General features: G+C 38.0%; 1 protein-coding gene across 4 annotated transcripts in view; it reads right to left on the bottom strand.

Annotated features, from left to right (window-relative positions):
• Positions 1-21,148, bottom strand: part of DYM (dymeclin) — a 448,453-nt gene that overhangs the window by 330,782 nt on the left and 96,523 nt on the right. For all 4 annotated transcript variants that reach the window (XM_037805588.1, XM_037805586.1, XM_037805584.1 and 1 more), the window contains 2 exons: positions 8,795-8,888; positions 7,756-7,889 (listed from right to left, as the gene is read on the bottom strand). In XM_037805588.1, coding sequence (XP_037661516.1) covers positions 7,756-7,889; positions 8,795-8,888 — 228 coding nt within the window. The remainder of the gene's footprint in view (positions 1-7,755; positions 7,890-8,794; positions 8,889-21,148) is intronic.

The following is a 21,148-nucleotide window of genomic DNA, read 5'->3' as shown; positions in this document are numbered from 1 at the left end:
GGAATAGCTAGAAGTAAATACCTGAAACTACCAAACTCCAAACCAGCAGTCTGGACTCCTGAAGACAATTATATAATAATGTAGATTACAAGGGGTGACAGTGTGATTGTGAAGACCTTGTGGATCATAACCCCTTTGTCTAGTGTATGGATGAATAGAAAAATGGGGATAAAAACTAAAGGACAAATGGGGTGGGATGGGGGGGATAATTTGGATGTTCTTTTTTCACTTTTATTTTTTTATTCTTGTTGCGGTTCTTTCTGATGTAAGAAAAATGTACTCATCATATTAATTTATACTTATTGTTTTAGATTATTTGTAAAGTGGATATTTAATTCAAGGACTTTCATTATGTATTGATTAACATATAGTAGCTCATTCTGATGTGTAAACCAATATGTGCTACTTCATATCCCTCTCCTAACATGGCTCATAGCATTCACCTACCAGGGATTTGCATTCAGGATGTTCAGTGAAGCATGGGGTGGGTGACTGGGGTTTTTTCCAGCCTTGTAAATGAACAAGTTTTTAAAAATAATTTTGTGAGTGTTTTTTTTTTGTCTTCAAAGCCTGGAGTCACATTTGAGTTCAAATCTCAGCTGTGCCACTTGCTATGTGATCTTGGGTTAGTATTAGTGAACTAACCTCTTTGAGCCTGGACTTCATCAACTATAAAATGATGATGCTAATCATACCTACTCTTTAAGAGTTAGTGTCAGGATTAATGTGAGATGTTCAGCACAATGACTGTCAAAGGGTAAAGTACTCAGAAAGTTGTCTCACAGAAGCTAAGATGTAAATTATTAAAATATTTGACTGGAGCTATAGAAGTAATTTAAAACTCTTAAGAGATTAAAAACTTTGTTTCTTATTTATGTGACAGTAAGAGAATTCCTTATACATATCATCAGACAACTCAGTTCTAATTAGTTCATTCTTTCTAGGCTACTTATGCCCTGTTTAGAGATCATGAAATAGTTTTGGATAAATAGAATATAAATTTCTGTTTTACTGTAATCCTTTTATCCATCCTCATCCTCCAATGTATTTTCTATTCGGTATTCCAAAAGCCATCTACATCATAACCTCACCCAATTTATAACTGGGTCAATTAAGGAGTACATTCATAGCTTTATTATCAATTTAATATAATGATGATGGTAACTACATTTCACACAAGTGAAATGTAACATTTACTATACTGTGAAGTGCCCTGATCTTTACGTCCTGGTAGACGCTGTGTTGAGGCGGGATGCAGCTGCTGAACAGAGGGCTAAAACCAAGATGCGGGTTTATGCTGCTCCCCAGGGAACTGCCAGTCCAGGAAATACTCACACATAGCAGGAGAAAATAAACCCTAGCTCTTCCCTTCCAGGTGGATGCTGGTGGGAGGCTGAAAGCACCTCTTTCCAGGGGACCAAGCTGTGGCCAAATTCTGTGTTGATTACTCATGGATCTCCCAGACTGACCTCAACACTCCACCCAACTTTTAGAGAGGGTTTCCTCTGCCAGCCTTGGAGCCAGCCGTCCCTTCCCTGAATCTGGGCTGTGTTGCAGCAGCTGCAGGACATCATGCAACCGCTGCTGCAGGGCCAGGCAATAAAAGCTGATTTATGGTTCATACTTTCACTCACAAAGGCACTTGGCAGCGTCTCCTTCCTCTGGCCCTCCTATAGTTGTTCTGTGACAAGATGTGACCCTCCAAATTTCCATTCTTTGCCTCATAAATGATCAGCTCAACTATTTTGCCTCCATCTATCAATGGGAACAAAATGCTTGTTAATCAAACTTTGGTTTAGCTTCTCTCCCTCTCCCAAGTCCCTGAACTTCGACCTACTCTTTGGGCCAGGATACAACCCCCTTTAAAGACTTTTCTGAGAACAGGCTGTCCTGAGGGTAAAACATTCTCTGATCTATGCTCCTGCCATGCCATGCCACCTTTGCACATCCCATTTCCCAAACCCAGTTCTTTCTGGCTTTGTTTATTCCTCCCCATAAAAGAAAAGTATTGCTTTGCCTAAACCAGGAGATGCTAGCAGATCTCAAGACTGGAGTTTTCTCCCTATTGCAACAGTTCCTTTAGCCCATCTTTAAATAATCTGTTTTGAAGAAACTAAGATGGTGGCTAGGTGAGACAGGGCAAAATAAAACACCTCCATGAAAAATACTAGATAAAAGCCAGAAAGTGACCCAGAACACCAGTTCCAGCGATGCACCAACCAGACAAGGTCTGCTAAATCCACAGGGACCTTCCATTTGGTGAAACCGGGAGTCTGCATTATGAAACGAGTGGGTAAGCCAGCAGAAAGTCTGGCGGCTGCCCTGCAGTGTGGGGAAACTGCAGGTTGGCATTTGGAGACAGACTAGTTCTTTTTTAAAAAAAAAAAAAAAACAACCCAGGAACGGTGGCAGATACAGCAGTGAGAACAGCGCACACTGCAGGAGCAGGCTATAGCCAACGCCTCAGTGTCTGGCATGGAGGATAACCCTCCCCACACCCGCTGCTGATTGTCTCAGGGCCAGGGGGATAGAGGGGAGCCAAAAGGAGAAAGAAACCATGCCCCTTGCAGATATCTCCCTGGTGGGCTGGAGACACTCCTGCCCAGGGACAGAGCCCTAGCCCAGAGCCACACCAAGAGTGTTTCCCACAGTGCCACGCACACGCCACAGTATCGGCCATGGACAGTGACCTTTAGTGGACACACAGCTAATTGTCCCAGAGCTGGAAAGGCAGAGCTGTGCAAAAAGGGGGAAATTAACACACCCCATTCAACCATCTTGATAGCAGTCTGGGAACACCCCTGAATGGTCCAGCGGCCCAGGGCTTCCCTGGAGGCCGGTGTGCACTTGTGACATGGCACAGCCTTCCCTCAGCAGAGATCCTAGAAGAGCACAGCTGGGAAGGGGGACCTGCTCAGATATCCCATGGACCCTACACCAATATCAAGGACTTGTGGGTCAGCAGCAGAGACAATCTGTGGCAAGACTGAAATGAAGGCTTAGACTCTTGTAAGGGCCTTAAATCTCCAGGAACACCTGGGAGGTTTGATTATTAAAGCTGCCCTGTCTCCCTAACCACCCAGACACACGCACCACATTCAGGGAGGACAGCACCAACAACACACCCAAACTGAGTTCACCAATTGAACCCCACAAGAATCAGATCCCCACACACCACAAAGACAAAGTTGGGGAGAACTGACTTGAGGGGAATAGGTGACTCAGGGATGCCATCTGCTGGCTAGTTAGAGAAAGTATACGCCACCAAGCTGTAGATCTGAAAAATTACTTACTGGTATTATATCCAGAAAGAACCCTATCAAATAAAGCAAATGCCTAGAGGCCAAAAACAACAGAAAATCTTAAAGCATATGATAAAACCAAACAATATGGAGAACCCAAACCCAAACACCCAAATCAAAAGATCAGAAGAGACACAGTACTTGGCACAATTAATCAAAGGCCTAAAATCAAACAATGAGAGCATGGCACAGGATATAAAGGACATAAAGAAGACCCTAGAAGAGCATAAAGAAGAAATTGCAAGAGTAAATAAAAAAATAGAAGATCTTATGAAAATAAAAGTAACTGTTGGCCAAATTAAAAAGACTCTGGATACTCATAATACAAGATTAGAGGAAGCTGAACAATGACTCAGCCTCCTTGATGACCACAGAATGGAAAACGAAAGAACAAAAGAAAGAATGGGGAAAAAAACAGAAAAAATCAAAATGGATCTCAGGGATACGACAGACAAAATAAAACTTCCAAACTTAAGACTCATTGGTATCCCAGAAGGGGAAGAGAAGGGTAAAGGTCTAGAAAGAGTATTCAAAGAAATTGTTGAGGAAAACTTCCCAAACCTTCTACACAATATAAATACACAAAGCATAAATGCCCAGTGAACTCCAAAAAGAATAAATCCAAATAAACCTACTCTGAGATATATTTGGATCAGACTCTCAAATACTGAAGAGGAGCAAGTTCTGAAAGCAGCAAGAGAAAAGCAATTCACCACATACAAAGGAAACAACATAAGACCAAGTAGTGACTACTTAGCGGCCACCATGGAGGCAAGAAAGCAGTGGCATGACATATTTAAAATTCTGAGAGAGAAAAATTTCCAACCAAGAATACTTTATCCAGCAAAACTCTCCTTCAAATTTGAGGGAGAGCTTAAAATTTTCACAGACAAACAAATGCTGAGAGATTTTGCTAATAACAGACCTGCCCTACTTCAGATACTAAAGGGAGCCCTACAGACAGAGAAACAAAGAAAGGAGAGAGAGATATGGAGAAAGATTCAGTACTAAAGAGATTCAATATTGGTTCATTAAAGGACAATAAGAGAGAGATGGAAAAAATATATCTGACAAACATAAACCAAAGGATAGGATGGCTGATTCAAGAAATGCCTTCACAGTAATAATGTTGACTGTAAATGGATTAAACTCCCCAATTAAAACATACAGATTGGCAGAATGGATCAAAAAATAGGAACCATCAATATGCTGCATGCAAGAGACTCATCTTAGACACAGGGACACAAATTGAGAGTGAAAGGATGGGGAAAAAATATTTCATGCAAGCTACAACCAAAAGAAAGCAGGAGTAGAAATATTAATCTCAGATAAAATACTTTAAATGCAAGGATATTATGAGAGACAAAGAAGGCCACTACATACTAATAAAAGGGGCAATTCAACAAGAAGAAATAGCAATCATAAATGTTTATGAACCCAATCATAGTGCCACAAAATACATGAGACAAACACTGGCAAAACTAAAGGAAACAGCGGATGTTTCCACAATAATTGTGGGAGACTTCAACACATCACTCTCTCCTATAGATAGATGAACCAGACAGAAGACCAATAAGGAAACTGAAAACCTAAACAATCTGATAAATGAATTTCATTTAACAGACATATATAGAACATTACATCCCAGATAACCAGGATACACATTCTTCTCTAGTGATCACGGAACTTTCTCCAGAATAGACTATATGCTGAGACATAAAACAAGCCTTAATGAATTTAAAAAAAAAATTTTTGAAATTATTCAAAGCACATTCTCTGACCACAATGGAATACAATTAGAAGTCAATAAGCATCAGAGACTTAGAAAATTCACAAACACCTGGAGGTTAAACAACACACTCCTAAAACAAATGGTTTATAATGTAGAATGTAGGGGAACTAGCAATAGAGAGCAGTTAATGAAGGGGGACCGATAACCCAGTAAGAACAGATAAATTTAACATTCTGGGAATGCCCAGCAATGACTATGGTTCATTAATTTCTGATGGGTATGGTAGGAAAAAGTTCACAGAAATATTGCTATATTAGGTTATTTTCTTGGGGTAGAGTAGGAACATGTTGGAAGTAAAGTAGTTATTTCAGGTTAGTTGTCTTTTTCTTACTCCCTTGTTATGGTTTGTTTGAAATGTTTTTTTATCGTTTATCTTTAAAAAAAAAAAATTTTTATCTAGTTAATTAAAAAAAAAAAATGAAAAAAATATGCAGAGCCCCCTTGAGGAGCTGGTGGAGAATGCAGGGGTGTTGGGCTTCCCCAACTCGATGGTTGCTGATGTGCTCACAGACATTGGGGACTGGTGGTTTGATGGGCTGAGCCCTCTACCATGGGACTTGCCCTTGGCAAGACTGTTGATGCAAAGCAGAGGCTAGGCCTCCCTATAATTGTGCCTAAGAGCCTCCTCCCGAATGCCTCTTTGTTGCTCAGATGTGGCCCTCTCTCTCTAGCTAAGCCAACTTGGCAGGTGAAATCACTGCCCTTCCCCCTATGTGGGATCTGACACCCAGGGGAGTGAATCTCCCTGGCAATGTGGAATATGACTCCCGGGGAGGAATCTAGACCCAGCATCGTAGGATGGAGAACATCTTCTTGACCAAAAGGGGGACACGAAAGGAAATGAAATAAGCTTCAGTGGCAGAGAGATTCCAAAAGGAGCCGAGAGGTCACTCTGGTGGGTACTCTTACATACAATATAGACAACCCTTTTTAGGTTCTAATGAATTGGAATAGCTAGCAGTAAATACCTGAAACTATCAAACTACAACCAGAACCCATGAATCTCGTAGACGATGGTATAAAAATGTAGTATATGAGGGATGACAATGCGATTGGGAAAGCCATATGGACCACACTCCCCTTTGCCCAGCTTATGGATGCAGGAGTAGAAAATGGGGGGGGGAGAAAAAAGAGAAAAAAAAAGAAAGAAGGCACCCAGTGTTCTTTTTACTTTGGTTGTTCTTTTTCGCTTTGGTTTTGATTCTTATTGTTTTTGTGTGTGTGGTAATGAAAATGTCAAAAATGAATTTTGGTGATGAACGCACAACTATATAACGGTACTGTAAACAATTGAATGTATGCTTTGTTTTGTATGATTGCATGGTATGTGACTATATCTCAATAAAAATGAATTTTAAAAATAAAGAAACACATTGTGGAAGTATTTAGTGGTAAAGGGCCATAATACCCATAGTGCAACTAATTCTCAAATGGTTCAGGGGAAAAGATCATATATATATATAAATTCAAAAGAGAAAAAGATCACAAATGACCATGTTAATGAGTAAAATATTAAAAGTAGGTGAATCTGAGTGATCTGTACACAGGTGTTCTTTGTACTGTTATTCTGCAACTTTTCTGTAAATTTGCAGTTGAAAGGTTTAAAAAATGTACATGAATACTAAGCATAAATACGTATGCATATGTAAAGAGATGAGACAGAGAGATGGAGGGCAGCATAAAGCAAATGTAGCAACATGTTAACAAATGACATATATAGGTGAAAGGTAAATGTGTGTTCTCTGTACAATTCTTTCAATTTTTCTGTAGGTTTGAAATTTTAAAAAAGAAAAAGTTGCGAGAAAACTAAACATATTCCCTTTTTTTCCTCCACACGAACGAAGAGCCTTCACTTCAGCTGACTAAACAATTACCTCATTTATTGTGTTAATTAGATTAATTATGAAGGGAGGAAAGAAAGTTCCAAACATAGATACAAAGTAGTGCAGTCCTCATATTTCATTTATTAATAATGCCACTCTCGCCCTTTTACCTTCCAGGTGGTCAGTTTTAAGCTTCTGGACTTAATTTGTTCTCTCAGTGCTAAGAAAAGAAACCCCAGCTTTTGATCTTGAAAACTACAGACTCTCCTGAACAGTAGCAAAAAATAGCTCAACAATATAAAGAGGGGAGATGATGACCTTTCTCTGTATCTCCAGGAAAAGATAACACACTTCAGCTTCATAAAACTGTCCTTGAAAATGTTATTTCCGATAACGAACTGTAGTCCCAAAGCCACCTACCCTCAGAGACTTGTTACATCCTATGTAAGGGTCCTTTCACATTTAAAAATTTTATAAAATTTGTAATTCTGATTATTTTCCTTAATAATGTATTTATTGCCCTGGTAATGATATTTAAATTGACATTTCTATTTTCTGAAAAGAATAAATATTTGTGAGTTTAATTTTTACTCCCTTCTTCCACATGCATACAGGTCAAAAATAAAAGCTTCCATCCTATTGGCTTTCATAACAAAAAACTGAGAATCTTGGCCCATTTAAATTAACAAAGGAAAGTAAAGAGTGAGTGTCAGATCATTTAAAAATTAAAATTAAGAAAAGATAACCGGAATTTTCAAGATTTTACTTTTATTGTTCAATCGCTATCTTTTCATGTTACATAAGCTACACCCAGAACATCTTCACAGGCAATACTTACTATAACTGCCAGGAGATTTTTCTTCATAAGTAAAATGAAGTTGCAATTCCTCCTCTGACATTTCATAGATGAACACTTTCAGCAAGCAGCAAATAATAAACAAAGCATTGTGTGTCTGCCAAATGAAGATGTGGCTAGAAAGACCAAAATCACACAAGAATCGAAGTTTAATCATGAGGACAAGCAATTTCTTCCTAGTCCATGATTTCTTCATGATCTATAAACCATTTTGCCCAGCCTATTTGTAATCTTAGAACAATGCCCATATCTTTTAATTGCTCACGATTTATTACACTGGACCAGAGATCTCTATTACATTATGCTTCATTTCTCATTCTGTATGATATACATAGTGAGTCAACTTAATAATAATCCTTACTGATGCCTCTAGGCATGACTGCTCTTTGTTCTTAACTTTAAAGTTGCCCCATATATTGGCAATTCAAAGCAAAGAAACCTAGAAAATAAAAAATAAATATATGGTAACAGAAAGAGTATATGCAAATTCATAACCAAAATTTTAAAACGAGCGTCAGCAGCACAGTACAATATTAGCTATTTGTATTAACAACTATAAACTGACAATAAAAACTTTAATTTGATTCAATATAATTTGTTTGGAAGGCAGGTCAATAATCTTTTAAGAGACTGCCATCCAAAAAATGGCTTTAAAAATTCTTCAGTACATTAAAAGGATAACCTTCCATTAAACCTAATATGAAAGAAATAAAAGCAACAGATGTGGAATGAAATGACATTCAGGCTAAGTCACTATTTAAACTGGATATGACCAGTACTGATAATGGGGAAATAATTTACTCTCTTTTTAATAATAACATTACTATCAATCTTCTTAAAGAATATATTTCTAAAGCTTGTCTAAAATGCTGAAATCAACTAAGTTCCAGAATTTATAAACTCACCCCAATGACTTGGACACAAAACTAAAACCTCATTCTTTTCTATTTCCATCAATAAATGAAAAATAATACTCATGTTGCTAAACAAAAAGAGAACATGATTTAATGAACCAGCTTACTTCTGACATTCTGCTGAAAGTTTTAGTTCTTTGGTTCTAGAAAGGAAGACCTTAATTAGGGCACCGAGGTTTCCTGTTCGGGGATTGTTTTCAACTGGAAGAGAAGAAAAGATTTCAAAAAGTTAAAAGAATTTAAATCAAGGTGAGCATATCACAACATTTATAAAACCAAACGTCTACTTCAAGTTGCTCTTTGAACAACCTTATTTTAAATTCCACATCTAAAAAAGGAAATAAACAATGAGAAAACTGCTGCTTGTAACTCCTTACAACAAAAAATGATTTGCAACCTGAAAATGGTAGAAACAAAGAAGCAGCCGTCTTATCTTAGAATCCAAAATTTAAAGGAAATATAACAGCTAATATATAATAGCTAATAGACACACCCAATTTACACACACACTGCTATCTCTTCAGAAAAGCACACTTTTAAAAAGCCCCAAAATTTATAATCTACATATCCATTATACAGAAAATAATAAACTGCAAAAGTAAAATTCTGTCTGCTTTGAGAAGATAAAAATTTTAAAGGATTTGTTTAAAAAAATTCAAATGTTTAAAAGTTTAAAAGATGGGCATTTCATGAAAGCCTGACTAAAGAACCAAGAGAATATGTTGTGGGAATCAGGAGGTCTGGTTTCTGGATTAAAGTCTATAATTAACTAGATATTGAATCTCAAACAAATTACGAGTGTTCTCCAACTCAGTTTACTCACCTGTAAAGAAACAATAGCTAACATACATACTAATTGCTTTACATGCATTGCTCTCGTTTATTCCTCAAAACAAACATATAGGAAAAGAATCAATATTATCGCTTTTACATAGCCTCACCTGTAGGTTGTTACATGCTCAAGGACACATCCTTTTCTACTGAGTTAAATCCTTGGCTCTTAACCACTATTCTATAAATGTCTTTAAATCAAGGAAATGGACTTTATGAAACTATATATAAAGTTCTGTCAGGCCGCACCACAAATCACAGAATCACAGAAACTTAGGAATTCATCAAAAGAGACAGATTATTTAGTAGGAGCCTTTAATTTTACTTATGAAGAGAGGCCCAGAAAGGCTAACTGTCAGGCTCAAAGTCAACAATATATTAGGGACAAGTACATAGCCTTTTTGCTTTATCAATGCTTTTCAAACATTGATTTTCAAGAGTTCTGAATATTTGTTTTACTTTTAAGATATATTTTTAACTATTTTAAAAACCAGAAATGCAAATATTCAAAAGCATTGGCCTTTGCTGCCAGGAGAATTCATTTTTGTGCAAATCATGGAATTATACTTTTGCTGCCAATCCTACACATATATTCGAACGTCTTGAAAATGTTTCAAAGATTTGGAAAGATGTAGTTCTCTAGCATTTTTTAAAATCCAGATCTGTGCATATATACTGTAACAAACTGTACATGAAGACAAGTACACCATTACAGCATACCCACAATGTGCTTAACTTCATATCAATTCAGATATACCAGCTGTGTGTTCTTCTCACAGCTTAAGAGCTAATGCAGGAGAGAATCCAAGATGGGGCTAGGTGAGACAGGGCAAAAAAACACCTCTGTGAAAAATACTAGATAAAAACCAGAAAGTGACCCAGAACACCACTGCCAGTGATGCACCAGCCAGACAAGGTCTGCTAAATCCACAGGGAACGTGCATTTGGTGAAACCAGGAGACTGCATTCTGAAACGAGTGAGTGAGTCGGGTGAAAGTTCCGCGGCCGCGCTGCGGTATGGGGAAACGGTGGGCTGACGTTGGAGACGGACTAGTTCTTTAAAAAAAAGCCCAGGAGTGGCTGCAGATACGATGGGGAGAGCCGCACAGTGAAGCACGGCGGGAGTGGGCTGGGCTAACGCCTCAGTGTCTGGCGTGGAGGATACCCCTTCCCACACCCGCTGCTGATTGTCTCAAGACCAGAGGACCAGAGGGGAGCCAAAAGGAGAAAAAAACTTTATTCCTTGCAGCCATCTCCCCAGCAGGTGGGGGACGCTTCTGCCCAAAGCCAGACCCACAGCCCAGAGCCATGCCAAGAAACCCAGTGTGACAGGGAACCTTTCCCACAGCACTACATAAAAGCCACAATATCGGCCATGGACATGGCCTTTAATACACCCACAGCTGACTGTCCCGGAGCTGGGAGGGCAGAGCTGTGCAAAAAGGGGGAAGTTAACGCTTCCCATTCAACCATCTTTGAGCAGGCTGGGAGCGCCCCTGCACAGCCCAGTGACCCAGGGCTTCCCTGGCAGGCCGGCGTATGCTAGTGATGTGGCACGGCCCTGCCTCAGCAGAAGTCCTGGAAGAGCACAGTTGGGAAGGGGGAACCGCTTGGAAATCCCAGGGAACCTACGCCAATACCAAGGACTTGTGGGTCAGTGGCAGAGAACAGCCTTAAATCTCCATGAACACCTGGGAGGTTTGATTATTAAAGCTGCCCTGCCTGCCTAACCACCCAGACACATGCCCCACATTCAGGGCAGACAGCAACAGCAACACACCCAAACTTGGTGCACCAACTGGACACCACAAGAATCAGACCCCCACACACCACAAAGATAAAGTGGGGGAGAACGGACTTGAGGGGAATAGGTGACTCACGGACGCCATCTGCTGGTTAGTTAGAGAAAGTGTACACCACCAAGCTGCAGTTCTGTCAAATTAGGGATCAAGTAAAGCAAATGGTCAAGAGGCCAAAAACAACAGAAAATCTTAAAGCATATGATAAAACCAGATGATATGAAGAACCCAAACCCAAACACCCAAATCAAAAGATCAGAAGACACACAGTACTTGGCACAATTAATCAAAGAATTACAGACAGGCAACAAGAGCATGGCTCAGGATATAAAGGACATGAAGAAGAGGATGGCACCGGATATAAAAAACATAAAGTAGACCCTAGAAGAGCATAAAGAAGAAACTGCAAGAGTAAATAAAAAAACAGAAGATCTTATGGAAATTAAAGAAACTGTAGGTCAAATTAAAAAGACTCTGGATACTCATAATACAAGATTAGAGGAAGCTGAACAACAACTCAGCCTCCTTGAGGACCACAGAACAGAAAATGAAAGAACAAAAGAAAAAATGGGGAAAAAAATCAAAAAAATCAAAATGGATCTCAGGGATACAATAGATAAAATAAAACGTCCAAATTTAAGACTCATTGGTATCCTAGAAAGGGAAGAGAAGGGTAAAGGTCTAGAAAGAGTATTCAAAGAAATTGTTGGGGAAAACTTCCCAAACCCTCTACACAATATAAATACACAAAGCATAAATGCCCAGCGAACTCCAAATAGAATAAATCCAAATAAACCCACTCCAAGACATATTCTGATCAGACTGGTCAAATACTGAAGAGAAGGAGGAAGTTCTGAAAGCAGCAAAAGAAAAGCAATTCACCACATACAAAGGAAACAACATAAGACTAAGTAGTGACTACTCAGCGGCCACCATGGAGGCGAGAGGCAGTGGCATGACATATTTAAAACTCCGAGAGAGAAAAATTTCCAACCAAGAATACTTTATCCAGCAAAACTCTCCTCCAAATTTGAGGGAGAGCTTAAATTTTTCACAGACAAACAAATGCTGATTTTGCTCATAAAAGACCTGCCCTACTTCAGATACTAAAGGGAGCCCTACCGACAGAGAAATAAAGAAAGGAGAGAGAGATATAGAAAATTTTAACAGACATATATAGAATATTACATCCCAGGTCACCGGGATACACATTCTTCTCTAGTGATCATGGATCTTTCTCCAGAATGGACCATATGCTAGGGCATAAAAACAAGCCTCAATAAATGAAAAAAAAAAAAAAAAAATGAATTTGTTCAAAGCATGTTCTCTGACCACAATAGAATACAAATAGAAGTCAATAACCATCAGAGACTTGGAGAATTCACAAACACCTGGAGGATAAAAATGAGGGGGAGATAAAAACATTCCCGGATAATCAAAAGCTGAGGGACATCATCACCAGTAATCAGTCCTATAAGAAATGCTAAAGGGAGTTGAGCAGGCTGAAAGGGAGGGACACTAAACAACTGACTGAAACTACATGAAGAAATAAATATTTCCAGTGAAGATCACATGGTAAATATAAATACCAATACTACTGCATTTTTGATTTATAACTCCACTATTTACTTCCTACAGGATCTAAAATACATAAACTGTAATGATAAATCAGTGGTTTTGGACTCAATGTAAAATATGTAATTTTTTACAACTACATAAAGGTGGGGGAATAATGGAGTAAAGGAACATAGTTTATGTGTCATATTGAAGTTAAGTTGATATCAAAGAAAAACAAGATTGCTATAGATTTAAGATGTTAAATTTAAGCCCCACGGTAAACACAAAGAAAGTATCAGTGAATATCACCATAGAGATGAAAAGTAGAGTAGGGGTTCTGAGAAGTGGGGGAAGGGGCAATGGGGAGTTAAGAAATGAGTGTAGGGTTTCCATTTGGGGTGAAGGGAAACTTCTAGAAATGGATGGTGGGAAGGTGATAGCATTGCAACATTCTAAATGTGATTAATCCCACTAATGGAATGCTACGGAGAGGGTGGAATGGGAAGATTTAGGCTATATATATGTTTCCACAATTAAAAAAAAAAAAAGTCTAAATAGATGACAATTAAATGCCAAGGATGATCCTGAATGGGATCTGAGGATGGAGGAGAAGAGGCTCAAAGGGACACAGATGGGACACACACACACACATACACACAAAGGAAATATAGAATGTAAGCTTTGTATCAATGTTGAATTTCTTGAACTTCTTAGCTGCGCTTAATGAGACTGCATAAAAGAATGTTCTTGTCCATGGGAAAGGTATATATGAATTACATTGTTTGTTCAAAGATATTTGCAACTTGCTCACATATGTTCAGAGGACACAGCAACAGATGATGGAGGATAGACAGGGAGAGAGGGAGGGAGGGAGAGAGGGAGGGAAAGAAAGAAATGGTGGTGTGACAAGACGTTAAAGGTGGTGGATCGGGGTATCAGGGGAGGGGGGTCGGAGTATGCTGGAGTTCTATGTATGGGGTTTGTACTGTTTTTGCAACTCTTCCTGTAAGGTTGAATTTATTTCAAAATAAAATCTATTAAATTTTAAAAAAAAAGTTAATGCAAATAACTGCATAAGCTTCTCATTGTGGCAAAAAATGTTGTTACACCTATTCAAAGTGTAGTTCATACAGTAGCAGTAACACCATTATCCGAAAGCTTGTTGAAAGTGCTAATCCCAGAGTCACCCTAAACCTACTAAGATTGACAGTTCTCCCAAGTTTAATGTGCATATAAATCACAAGGCATTATTATTAAAATGCAATTTCTGGTTTCCCAAGAGCAAAGTGTTAACTTGAGCTTATACATCTCTAGCAATCTCCAAGGTGATGCAACAACTGTGAATAACAAAGTGCAGCATTTTGCTGTAAGTTAGAGGAGCTTTTTGTCCAAATTCCTAAGAATAGACATTTGGAATAGGACAAGGATGCCTGCTTTCACTGCTATTCAACATTACACTGGAAGTTCTGGCTAGTAAAGGAAAGACGGGAGGGAAGGAGAGAGGGCATCCAAATAGGAAGGGAAAAAGTAAAATTATCTCTATGCCTAGATGACATGATCCTACATATAGAAAATCCCAAAGAATCCAAAAGAAAGCTACTAGAGCTCATAAACAAACAAATTTAGTAAAGTTTCAAAATACAAGATTAGCACACAAAAATCAGTTGTATTTCTTCGCAGCAGCAATGAACAATCCAAAATGGAAATTAAGAAAACAATTTCATTTAAATTAACATTTAAAGAAATAAAATATCTATGAGTAAATTTAACCAAAGAAGTTAAAGACTTATGCAATGAAAACTAAAAGCACTGCTGGAAGACATTAAAGAAGACCTAAATAAATACAAAGACTTCTCATGTTTATGGATTAGAAGACTTTCTATTGTTAAGATGCCAATATTACCCAAGTGATTCACAGATTCAACATAATCCCTATTAAAATTCCAACAGTAGTTTATGCAAAAATGGAAAAGTCAACCATCAAACTCATATGGAATTACAAGGGACCGTAAAGAGTCAAAACAATATTGAAAAAAGAATAAATTTGGGGAATGCACACTTGCCGATTTCAAAATTTCAAAAACCTGACAGTAATCAAAACAATGTGGAATTGGTATAAGGACAGACAAACAAACAAACAGACTAGAATAGACAGTCCTGAAATAAACTCGTACATCTATGGCCAATTGATTTTTAACCAGGCTGCTTAGTACATTAAGTGGGGAAAAAAATAGTGTCTTCAACAAATGGTACTCGGAAAATCTGAGTTCCACATGCAAAAAAATACAGTTGTACCCTTACCTCATACCATATTCAAAAATTAACTCAAAGTGCCGCAAACCTAAATATAAGAACTATAATTGTAGAACACTTTGAAGAAAACACAGGAAAATCTTCACGACATAATGGAATCCATAATGGATTCTTAGATATGACACAAAAAAGCACAAGCAACAAAAGAAAAATTAGATAAACTGGACTTCATCAAAATTAAAAACATTTTTGCATAAAAGAACATTATCAACAAAGTGAAAAGGAAACCTAAAGAATGGGAGAAAAGTCACGAATTATATATCTGATAAGAGTTTAATACCCATATTATATAAACAACTCCTACAACTCAACAATAAAAAGATAAATCCAATTAAAAAATGAGCAAAGCTCAAGTGCTGACTGGTGATAAATGCACAACTATATGATGACACCACAAACAACTGACTGTACACTGGAGAACTGTATGGTATGTGAATATGTTTCTATTAATTTTAGGGAAAAAATATAAATAGGGATAAAAGTGCTGGGGAAAACATGGAGAGAGGGATGTACCTATTTACTGTTGGTGAGGCAGCAGAATGGTGTAGCCTTTCTGGGGGACAGTGTGATGGCTCCACAAGAAGCTAAGTATGTGGGTGCCATAAGGTCCTGCAACCTCATTATGGGGTATATACCTGCAGGATCTGAGAGCACAGACACGGGTGGACATTTGCACACTGGTGTTTATGGAGACAGTATGCATGATTTGCAATGGGTAGAGGTGGTCTAAGGGTACACAACTGAGGAACAGAATGGTGAACTGTGGTGTATGCATACAAAGGAATATCGAGCAACTGCAAAAAGGAATGAAGCTGTGAGACACACAACGAGGGAAATGGATCCTGTAGACAGCATTTTGAGTGAAGTATGCCAGAAACAAAGACAAACACTATAATGTCTCACCAATATGGACTAACTACGATGTGTAAACTCAGAATTGAATCTTGGAGCACAGCTTATCAGGGGAATGCTCATGGTAATGGTCCCTAGATTGTGAGCTTTTACAGCAGTCAAATCTATTCCCGAATTGTAATGGCCATCTCCAAATTCAGAGATGCCGATCCCTTTGTGTATGACCTGATTGGTCTCTAGAACTTGGGGTATCTGTGTGACACCTGAAGCTCAGAGCTAAAGCCTAGCAGATATGAATGTCAGCATTAGCACATACAGCAAGTGTTAAAAAGCTGAAAAAGAATCTAGACTTCAGTTACAGATAGGAATGAAGCAGATCTAGTTAGGACTAGGGCAAATCAGGCCAAAGGGTAAAGGACCAATACCGCGTTTTAAAACTTCAACTTTCGTGTGAGACCAAGGGAAGAGATGGTTATCTGGAGCAGGATCTATATTTTCTGTAGTACACTAAACAATTTAACTTGTATAGTGAGCTTGTTCAAACACATGATTACATGGAACTTTGAATAGGAAGTGAGATATGGTAGGTTTGCACAGGTTAGTGTGAAATAGCAATACATCCCAGAGTAATTTGGGCAGAGAATAAAAATATATATATGCAGGGCCTTCCTGAGGAGCTGGGGGAAAATGAGGAAATGTTGGACTTCCTCACTTGGGTTGTTGCTGATGTTCTCGTAAACACTGAGGAATAATGACTTGGTATGCTGAGCCCTTTATCTTGGGGCTTGCCCTTGTGAGGCTCATTAGTGCAAAGGAGAGGCTAAACTTGCTTATAATTGTGCCTAAGAGTTTCCCCGAGTGCCTCTTTGTTGCTCAGGTGTGGCCCTCTCTCTGTAGCTAGGCCACCTCAGCAGGTGAACTCACTACCCTCCCCACTATGTGGGACCTGACTCCTAGGGGTGTAAATCTCCCTGGCAACGCAGGATACGGCTCCCAGGGATGAACCTGGACCCAGCAGCGTGGGATTGACAACATCTTCTTGACCAAGAGGGATGTGAAATGAAACGAAGTAAAGTTTCAGTGGCTGAGAGATTTCAAATGGAGTCGAGAGGTCACTCTGGCGGGCATTCTTATGCACTATACAGATATCCCTTTTCAGATTTTAGTGAATTGGAATAGCTAGAAGTAAATATCTGAAACTATCAAACTCCAACCCAGTAGCCTTGACTCTTGAAGATGACGATAAAACTATGTAGCTTACAAGGGGTGACAGTGTGATGGTGAAAACCTTGTGGATCACACTCCCTTTACCCAGTGTATAGATGGATGAGTAGAAAAATGGGGACAGGGACTAAATGAAGATTGGGGTGGGATGAAGGGAGTGATTTGGGTGTTCTTTTTTACTTTTGTTTTTTATTCTTATTTTTATTATTTCTGGTGTAAAGAAAATGTTCAAAAATGGATTGGGGTGATGAAGGCACAACTATATGATAGTACTGTGAACAGTTGATTGTACACCATGGATGACTGTATGGTATGTGAATATATCTCAATAAAACTGATTTTAAAAAAAAATTAAATGAGCAGTTGGAAAATTTCCCAAAAAGAAAGCTTTGGGTTCAGAGGATGTCACTGGTAAATTCTACTAAATATTTAATAAATAAAAAACATCAGTTCTTAAAAAAAAAAAAAAAAAAATGAACAAAGGACCTGAATAGACATTTCTCTAAAGAAGATATACAAATGGTCAATAAGTGTATTAAAAAATGCTCATCATCATCAGTCATTACCATAATGAGATAATACTTCCAACCACCTGGGATGGTTATTATATTAAATAATAAAAAATTAAGGAAAAAAAACAGAAAATAACAATTGTTGGCAAGGATGAAGAAACATTAGAATCCTCATGCATTGTTAGTGAGAATTTAAAATGGTGCAGCTGCTGTGGAAAGCAGCTTTGGTGGCTCCTCCAAAATTTAAACAGAGAACTACTATATGACCTTGCAACCCCAATTCTAGGTATATACCCCCAAAAAATTAAAACAAGGATTCAAACAGATACTTGTGCAACAATGTTCAAAGCATCATTATTCACAATGGTGGAAAGATGGAAACAACCCAAGTGTCTTGATGAATAGATAAAATATGGTGTGGCACACACACACACACACACACACACAATGGAATATTATTCAGCTGTAAAAAGGAATTATGTTCTCTCAAGAAGAGGTGGGAAATCTCCAGAGGCCCAAAACAAAGAAAAACCTATAATCTGAACGGTAAACTAGCATTTGCCAATACCAGGGACTTGGAGCTTTGACTTTGAAGGTCTGATCTGGGGACAAGAGACAAGGCTTTGAACCAAGCAGGTTGGAGTACTGGAATTGAGACTGTATTTATAAAGAGTTAGAGTCTCACTGGAAGGAGACTTCCACCTTTCCACCATTGTGAATAATGATGCTTTGAACATTGTTGTACAAGTATCTCACTGGAAGGGTATGCAAGGAAAAATAAATTCCACCTCTTGGCAAAGATAGTCTACAAGGAAACTTAACTGTCTTGGTCTTGGCTTAAGATGGGAAAAAGTCTCTAATGAGAATTCATAATCATAGGCTGGCTTTCACATGGTTTGTGAAACCATAGTCTAGGGAACTCTAAACTAGAATGTTAAATGGTCCTAAACTGGTAGGCCCAAAGTTACCCAGAAGAGGCAAAAGGGTATGTTTCTCTAGGGCAGAAGTTGACCGACTAGGCCCCTGAGCCAAATCTGGCTCACCACCAGTTTTTGTAATAAAGTTTTATTGGACCACAGCCACTCCTATTCATTTGCATGTTATCTATGGCTGCTAGTGGCAATGGGGACCATATGGCCCTCAAAACAAAATATTCACTACCTGGCCTTTACAGAGTAAGTTACCAAACCTGCTCTAAGAACCCATTCTTAATCCAGGCTCCTCTGACTTCTCAGAGGTTAAGCTGGGGAAACAAGAGGTCACAATACAAAATTACAGGGACAACATGGAAACAACCACATAATGAGAATCATAAGAAATGAAAATACAGACTACAACATGATGATGTTTAAAATGTTTAAAGAAATATAATAGAATGGAAAATGTTTAAAGAAATATAATAGAAGCAAGGAACAAGAAATTACAAAAAATGACCAGTAGGGTCAGGAGCGTAAGAGCATTGTGTATTTTGGAATTTGCAGTATTTAGTCCATATGTTATTTAGAAGTTTCTGATTTTTTGTTTGTTTGTTTGTTTCCAAATGAATAGAGATCTTAGGGTCATTTTCTTACTTTGTATTTTGGTTCACTTATTATCAGTTACTGTAAACTTTATAATTTATTGAGCCTTCCTTTGTGGCTTTTTTGAGTTCTTGTAATTATTCCATGTCTACTTGAAGAAAATGCATACTATTCCTTGGATGCAAGCTTCTATAAGTCCTTGTCAAATAAATTGTTCAAAGCTTTTAAAAAACAAAAAAACAAAACAAAAGAAGAAAGAAATGAACTTGTGAAGTTCTGATACATGCTACAACTGGATGAACCTTGATAACATTATGGGCTAAGTAAAATAAAGCTAGACACAATAGAACAAATACTGTAGATTGACATGAAATATATGAATAAGCAAATTCACAGAAAATGCAGAATTGAGGTTATCAGGGGCCAACATTATGGAGAAATGGATAGTCATTACTTAATGAGGATAGAGTTTCTGTTGGGTTGATAAAAAGGTTTGGTAATGGATAGAGGCAATGGTAGCACAGCACTGTGAATGTAACTGTACACACACAAAAAAATGGCTAAAATGAGAAATTTCATGTTCTACATCTTACCACAATAATTTTTTAGAAGGATATGTAATAAGATATTAGCTTTCCTTAGAGTTCACTTTAAAACAAAAATTTCCTACTTCTCTTTCATGCTTCAGGTATAATTTGATGAAAGAATATCCCAAGATTTCAGAACAAACTTTTTTTTTTTTAATTCAGTTTTACTAAGATATAGTCACATACCATACAATCATCTATGGTGTATTATCAACTGTTCACAGTACCATCTTATAGTTGTGCATTCATCACCCCAATCTATTTTTAAACATTTTCCTTACACCAGAAAGAATCAGAATCAGAATAAAAAATAAAAATAAAAATAAAAAAAGAACACCCAAATCATCCCCCCCATCCCACCCTATTTTTTATTTAGGTTTTGTCCCTGTTTTTCTACTCATCCATCCACACACTGGATAAAGGCAGTGCGATCCACAGGGTTTTCACAATCACACTGTCACTCCTTGTAAGCTACATTGCTATACAATCGTCATCAAGAGTCAAGGCTACTGGGTTGGAGTTTGGTAGTTTCAGGTATTTACTTCTAGCTATTCCAATATATTAAAACCTAAAAAGTGTTATCTACATAGTGCGTAAGAATGTCTACCAGAGTGACCTCTCAACTCCATTTGAAATCTCTCAGCCACTGAAGCTTTATGTCATTTCATTTTGCATACCCCTTTTGGTCAAGAAGATGTCAATCCCATGCTGCCAGGTCCAGATTCATCTCTGTGAGTCATATCGTGCATTACCAGGGAGATTTACAGCCCTGGGAGTCAGGTCCCATGTAGCAGGGAGGGCAGCGAGATCACCCGCCAAGGTAGCTTCATTAGAGAGAGAGAGCCACATCTGAGCAACAAAGAGGCACTCAGGGAGACTTAGGCACAATTATAAGCAGGTTTAGCCTCTTCAGGACAAACTTTTAAAAAGATACTTAATATCTGCAAGTGCTTTTCTGTGTGAATTAATATTACCTAGCTATTGTGAATCAAAAAATACTGAAAAAAATTGAGAGTTGAGAGTGATAATGACTACAACTGTCATTTAGAATTCTAACTTTACAATCTCATATTCATTTGACAGCCCCTTTATAATCGAATGAGTTTATAGTTATTATAAATTTTACTTAATAAATGATTAGCTATTTTTTAAAAAAATCCTAAGATGGTAGAAAAACAATCAGACCAGTAGACTGATGTAATGAAAACTTTGTGTACCTTTTTCATTAACTCATTTAGCACCAATTTACTGTTTTAGACACTAATG

Source organism: Choloepus didactylus, chromosome 16 (genome assembly GCF_015220235.1).
Source record: "Choloepus didactylus isolate mChoDid1 chromosome 16, mChoDid1.pri, whole genome shotgun sequence".
NCBI classification, from domain to species: Eukaryota; Metazoa; Chordata; class Mammalia; order Pilosa; family Megalonychidae; genus Choloepus; species Choloepus didactylus.
This window is presented reverse-complemented; position numbering and strand designations above follow the sequence as displayed.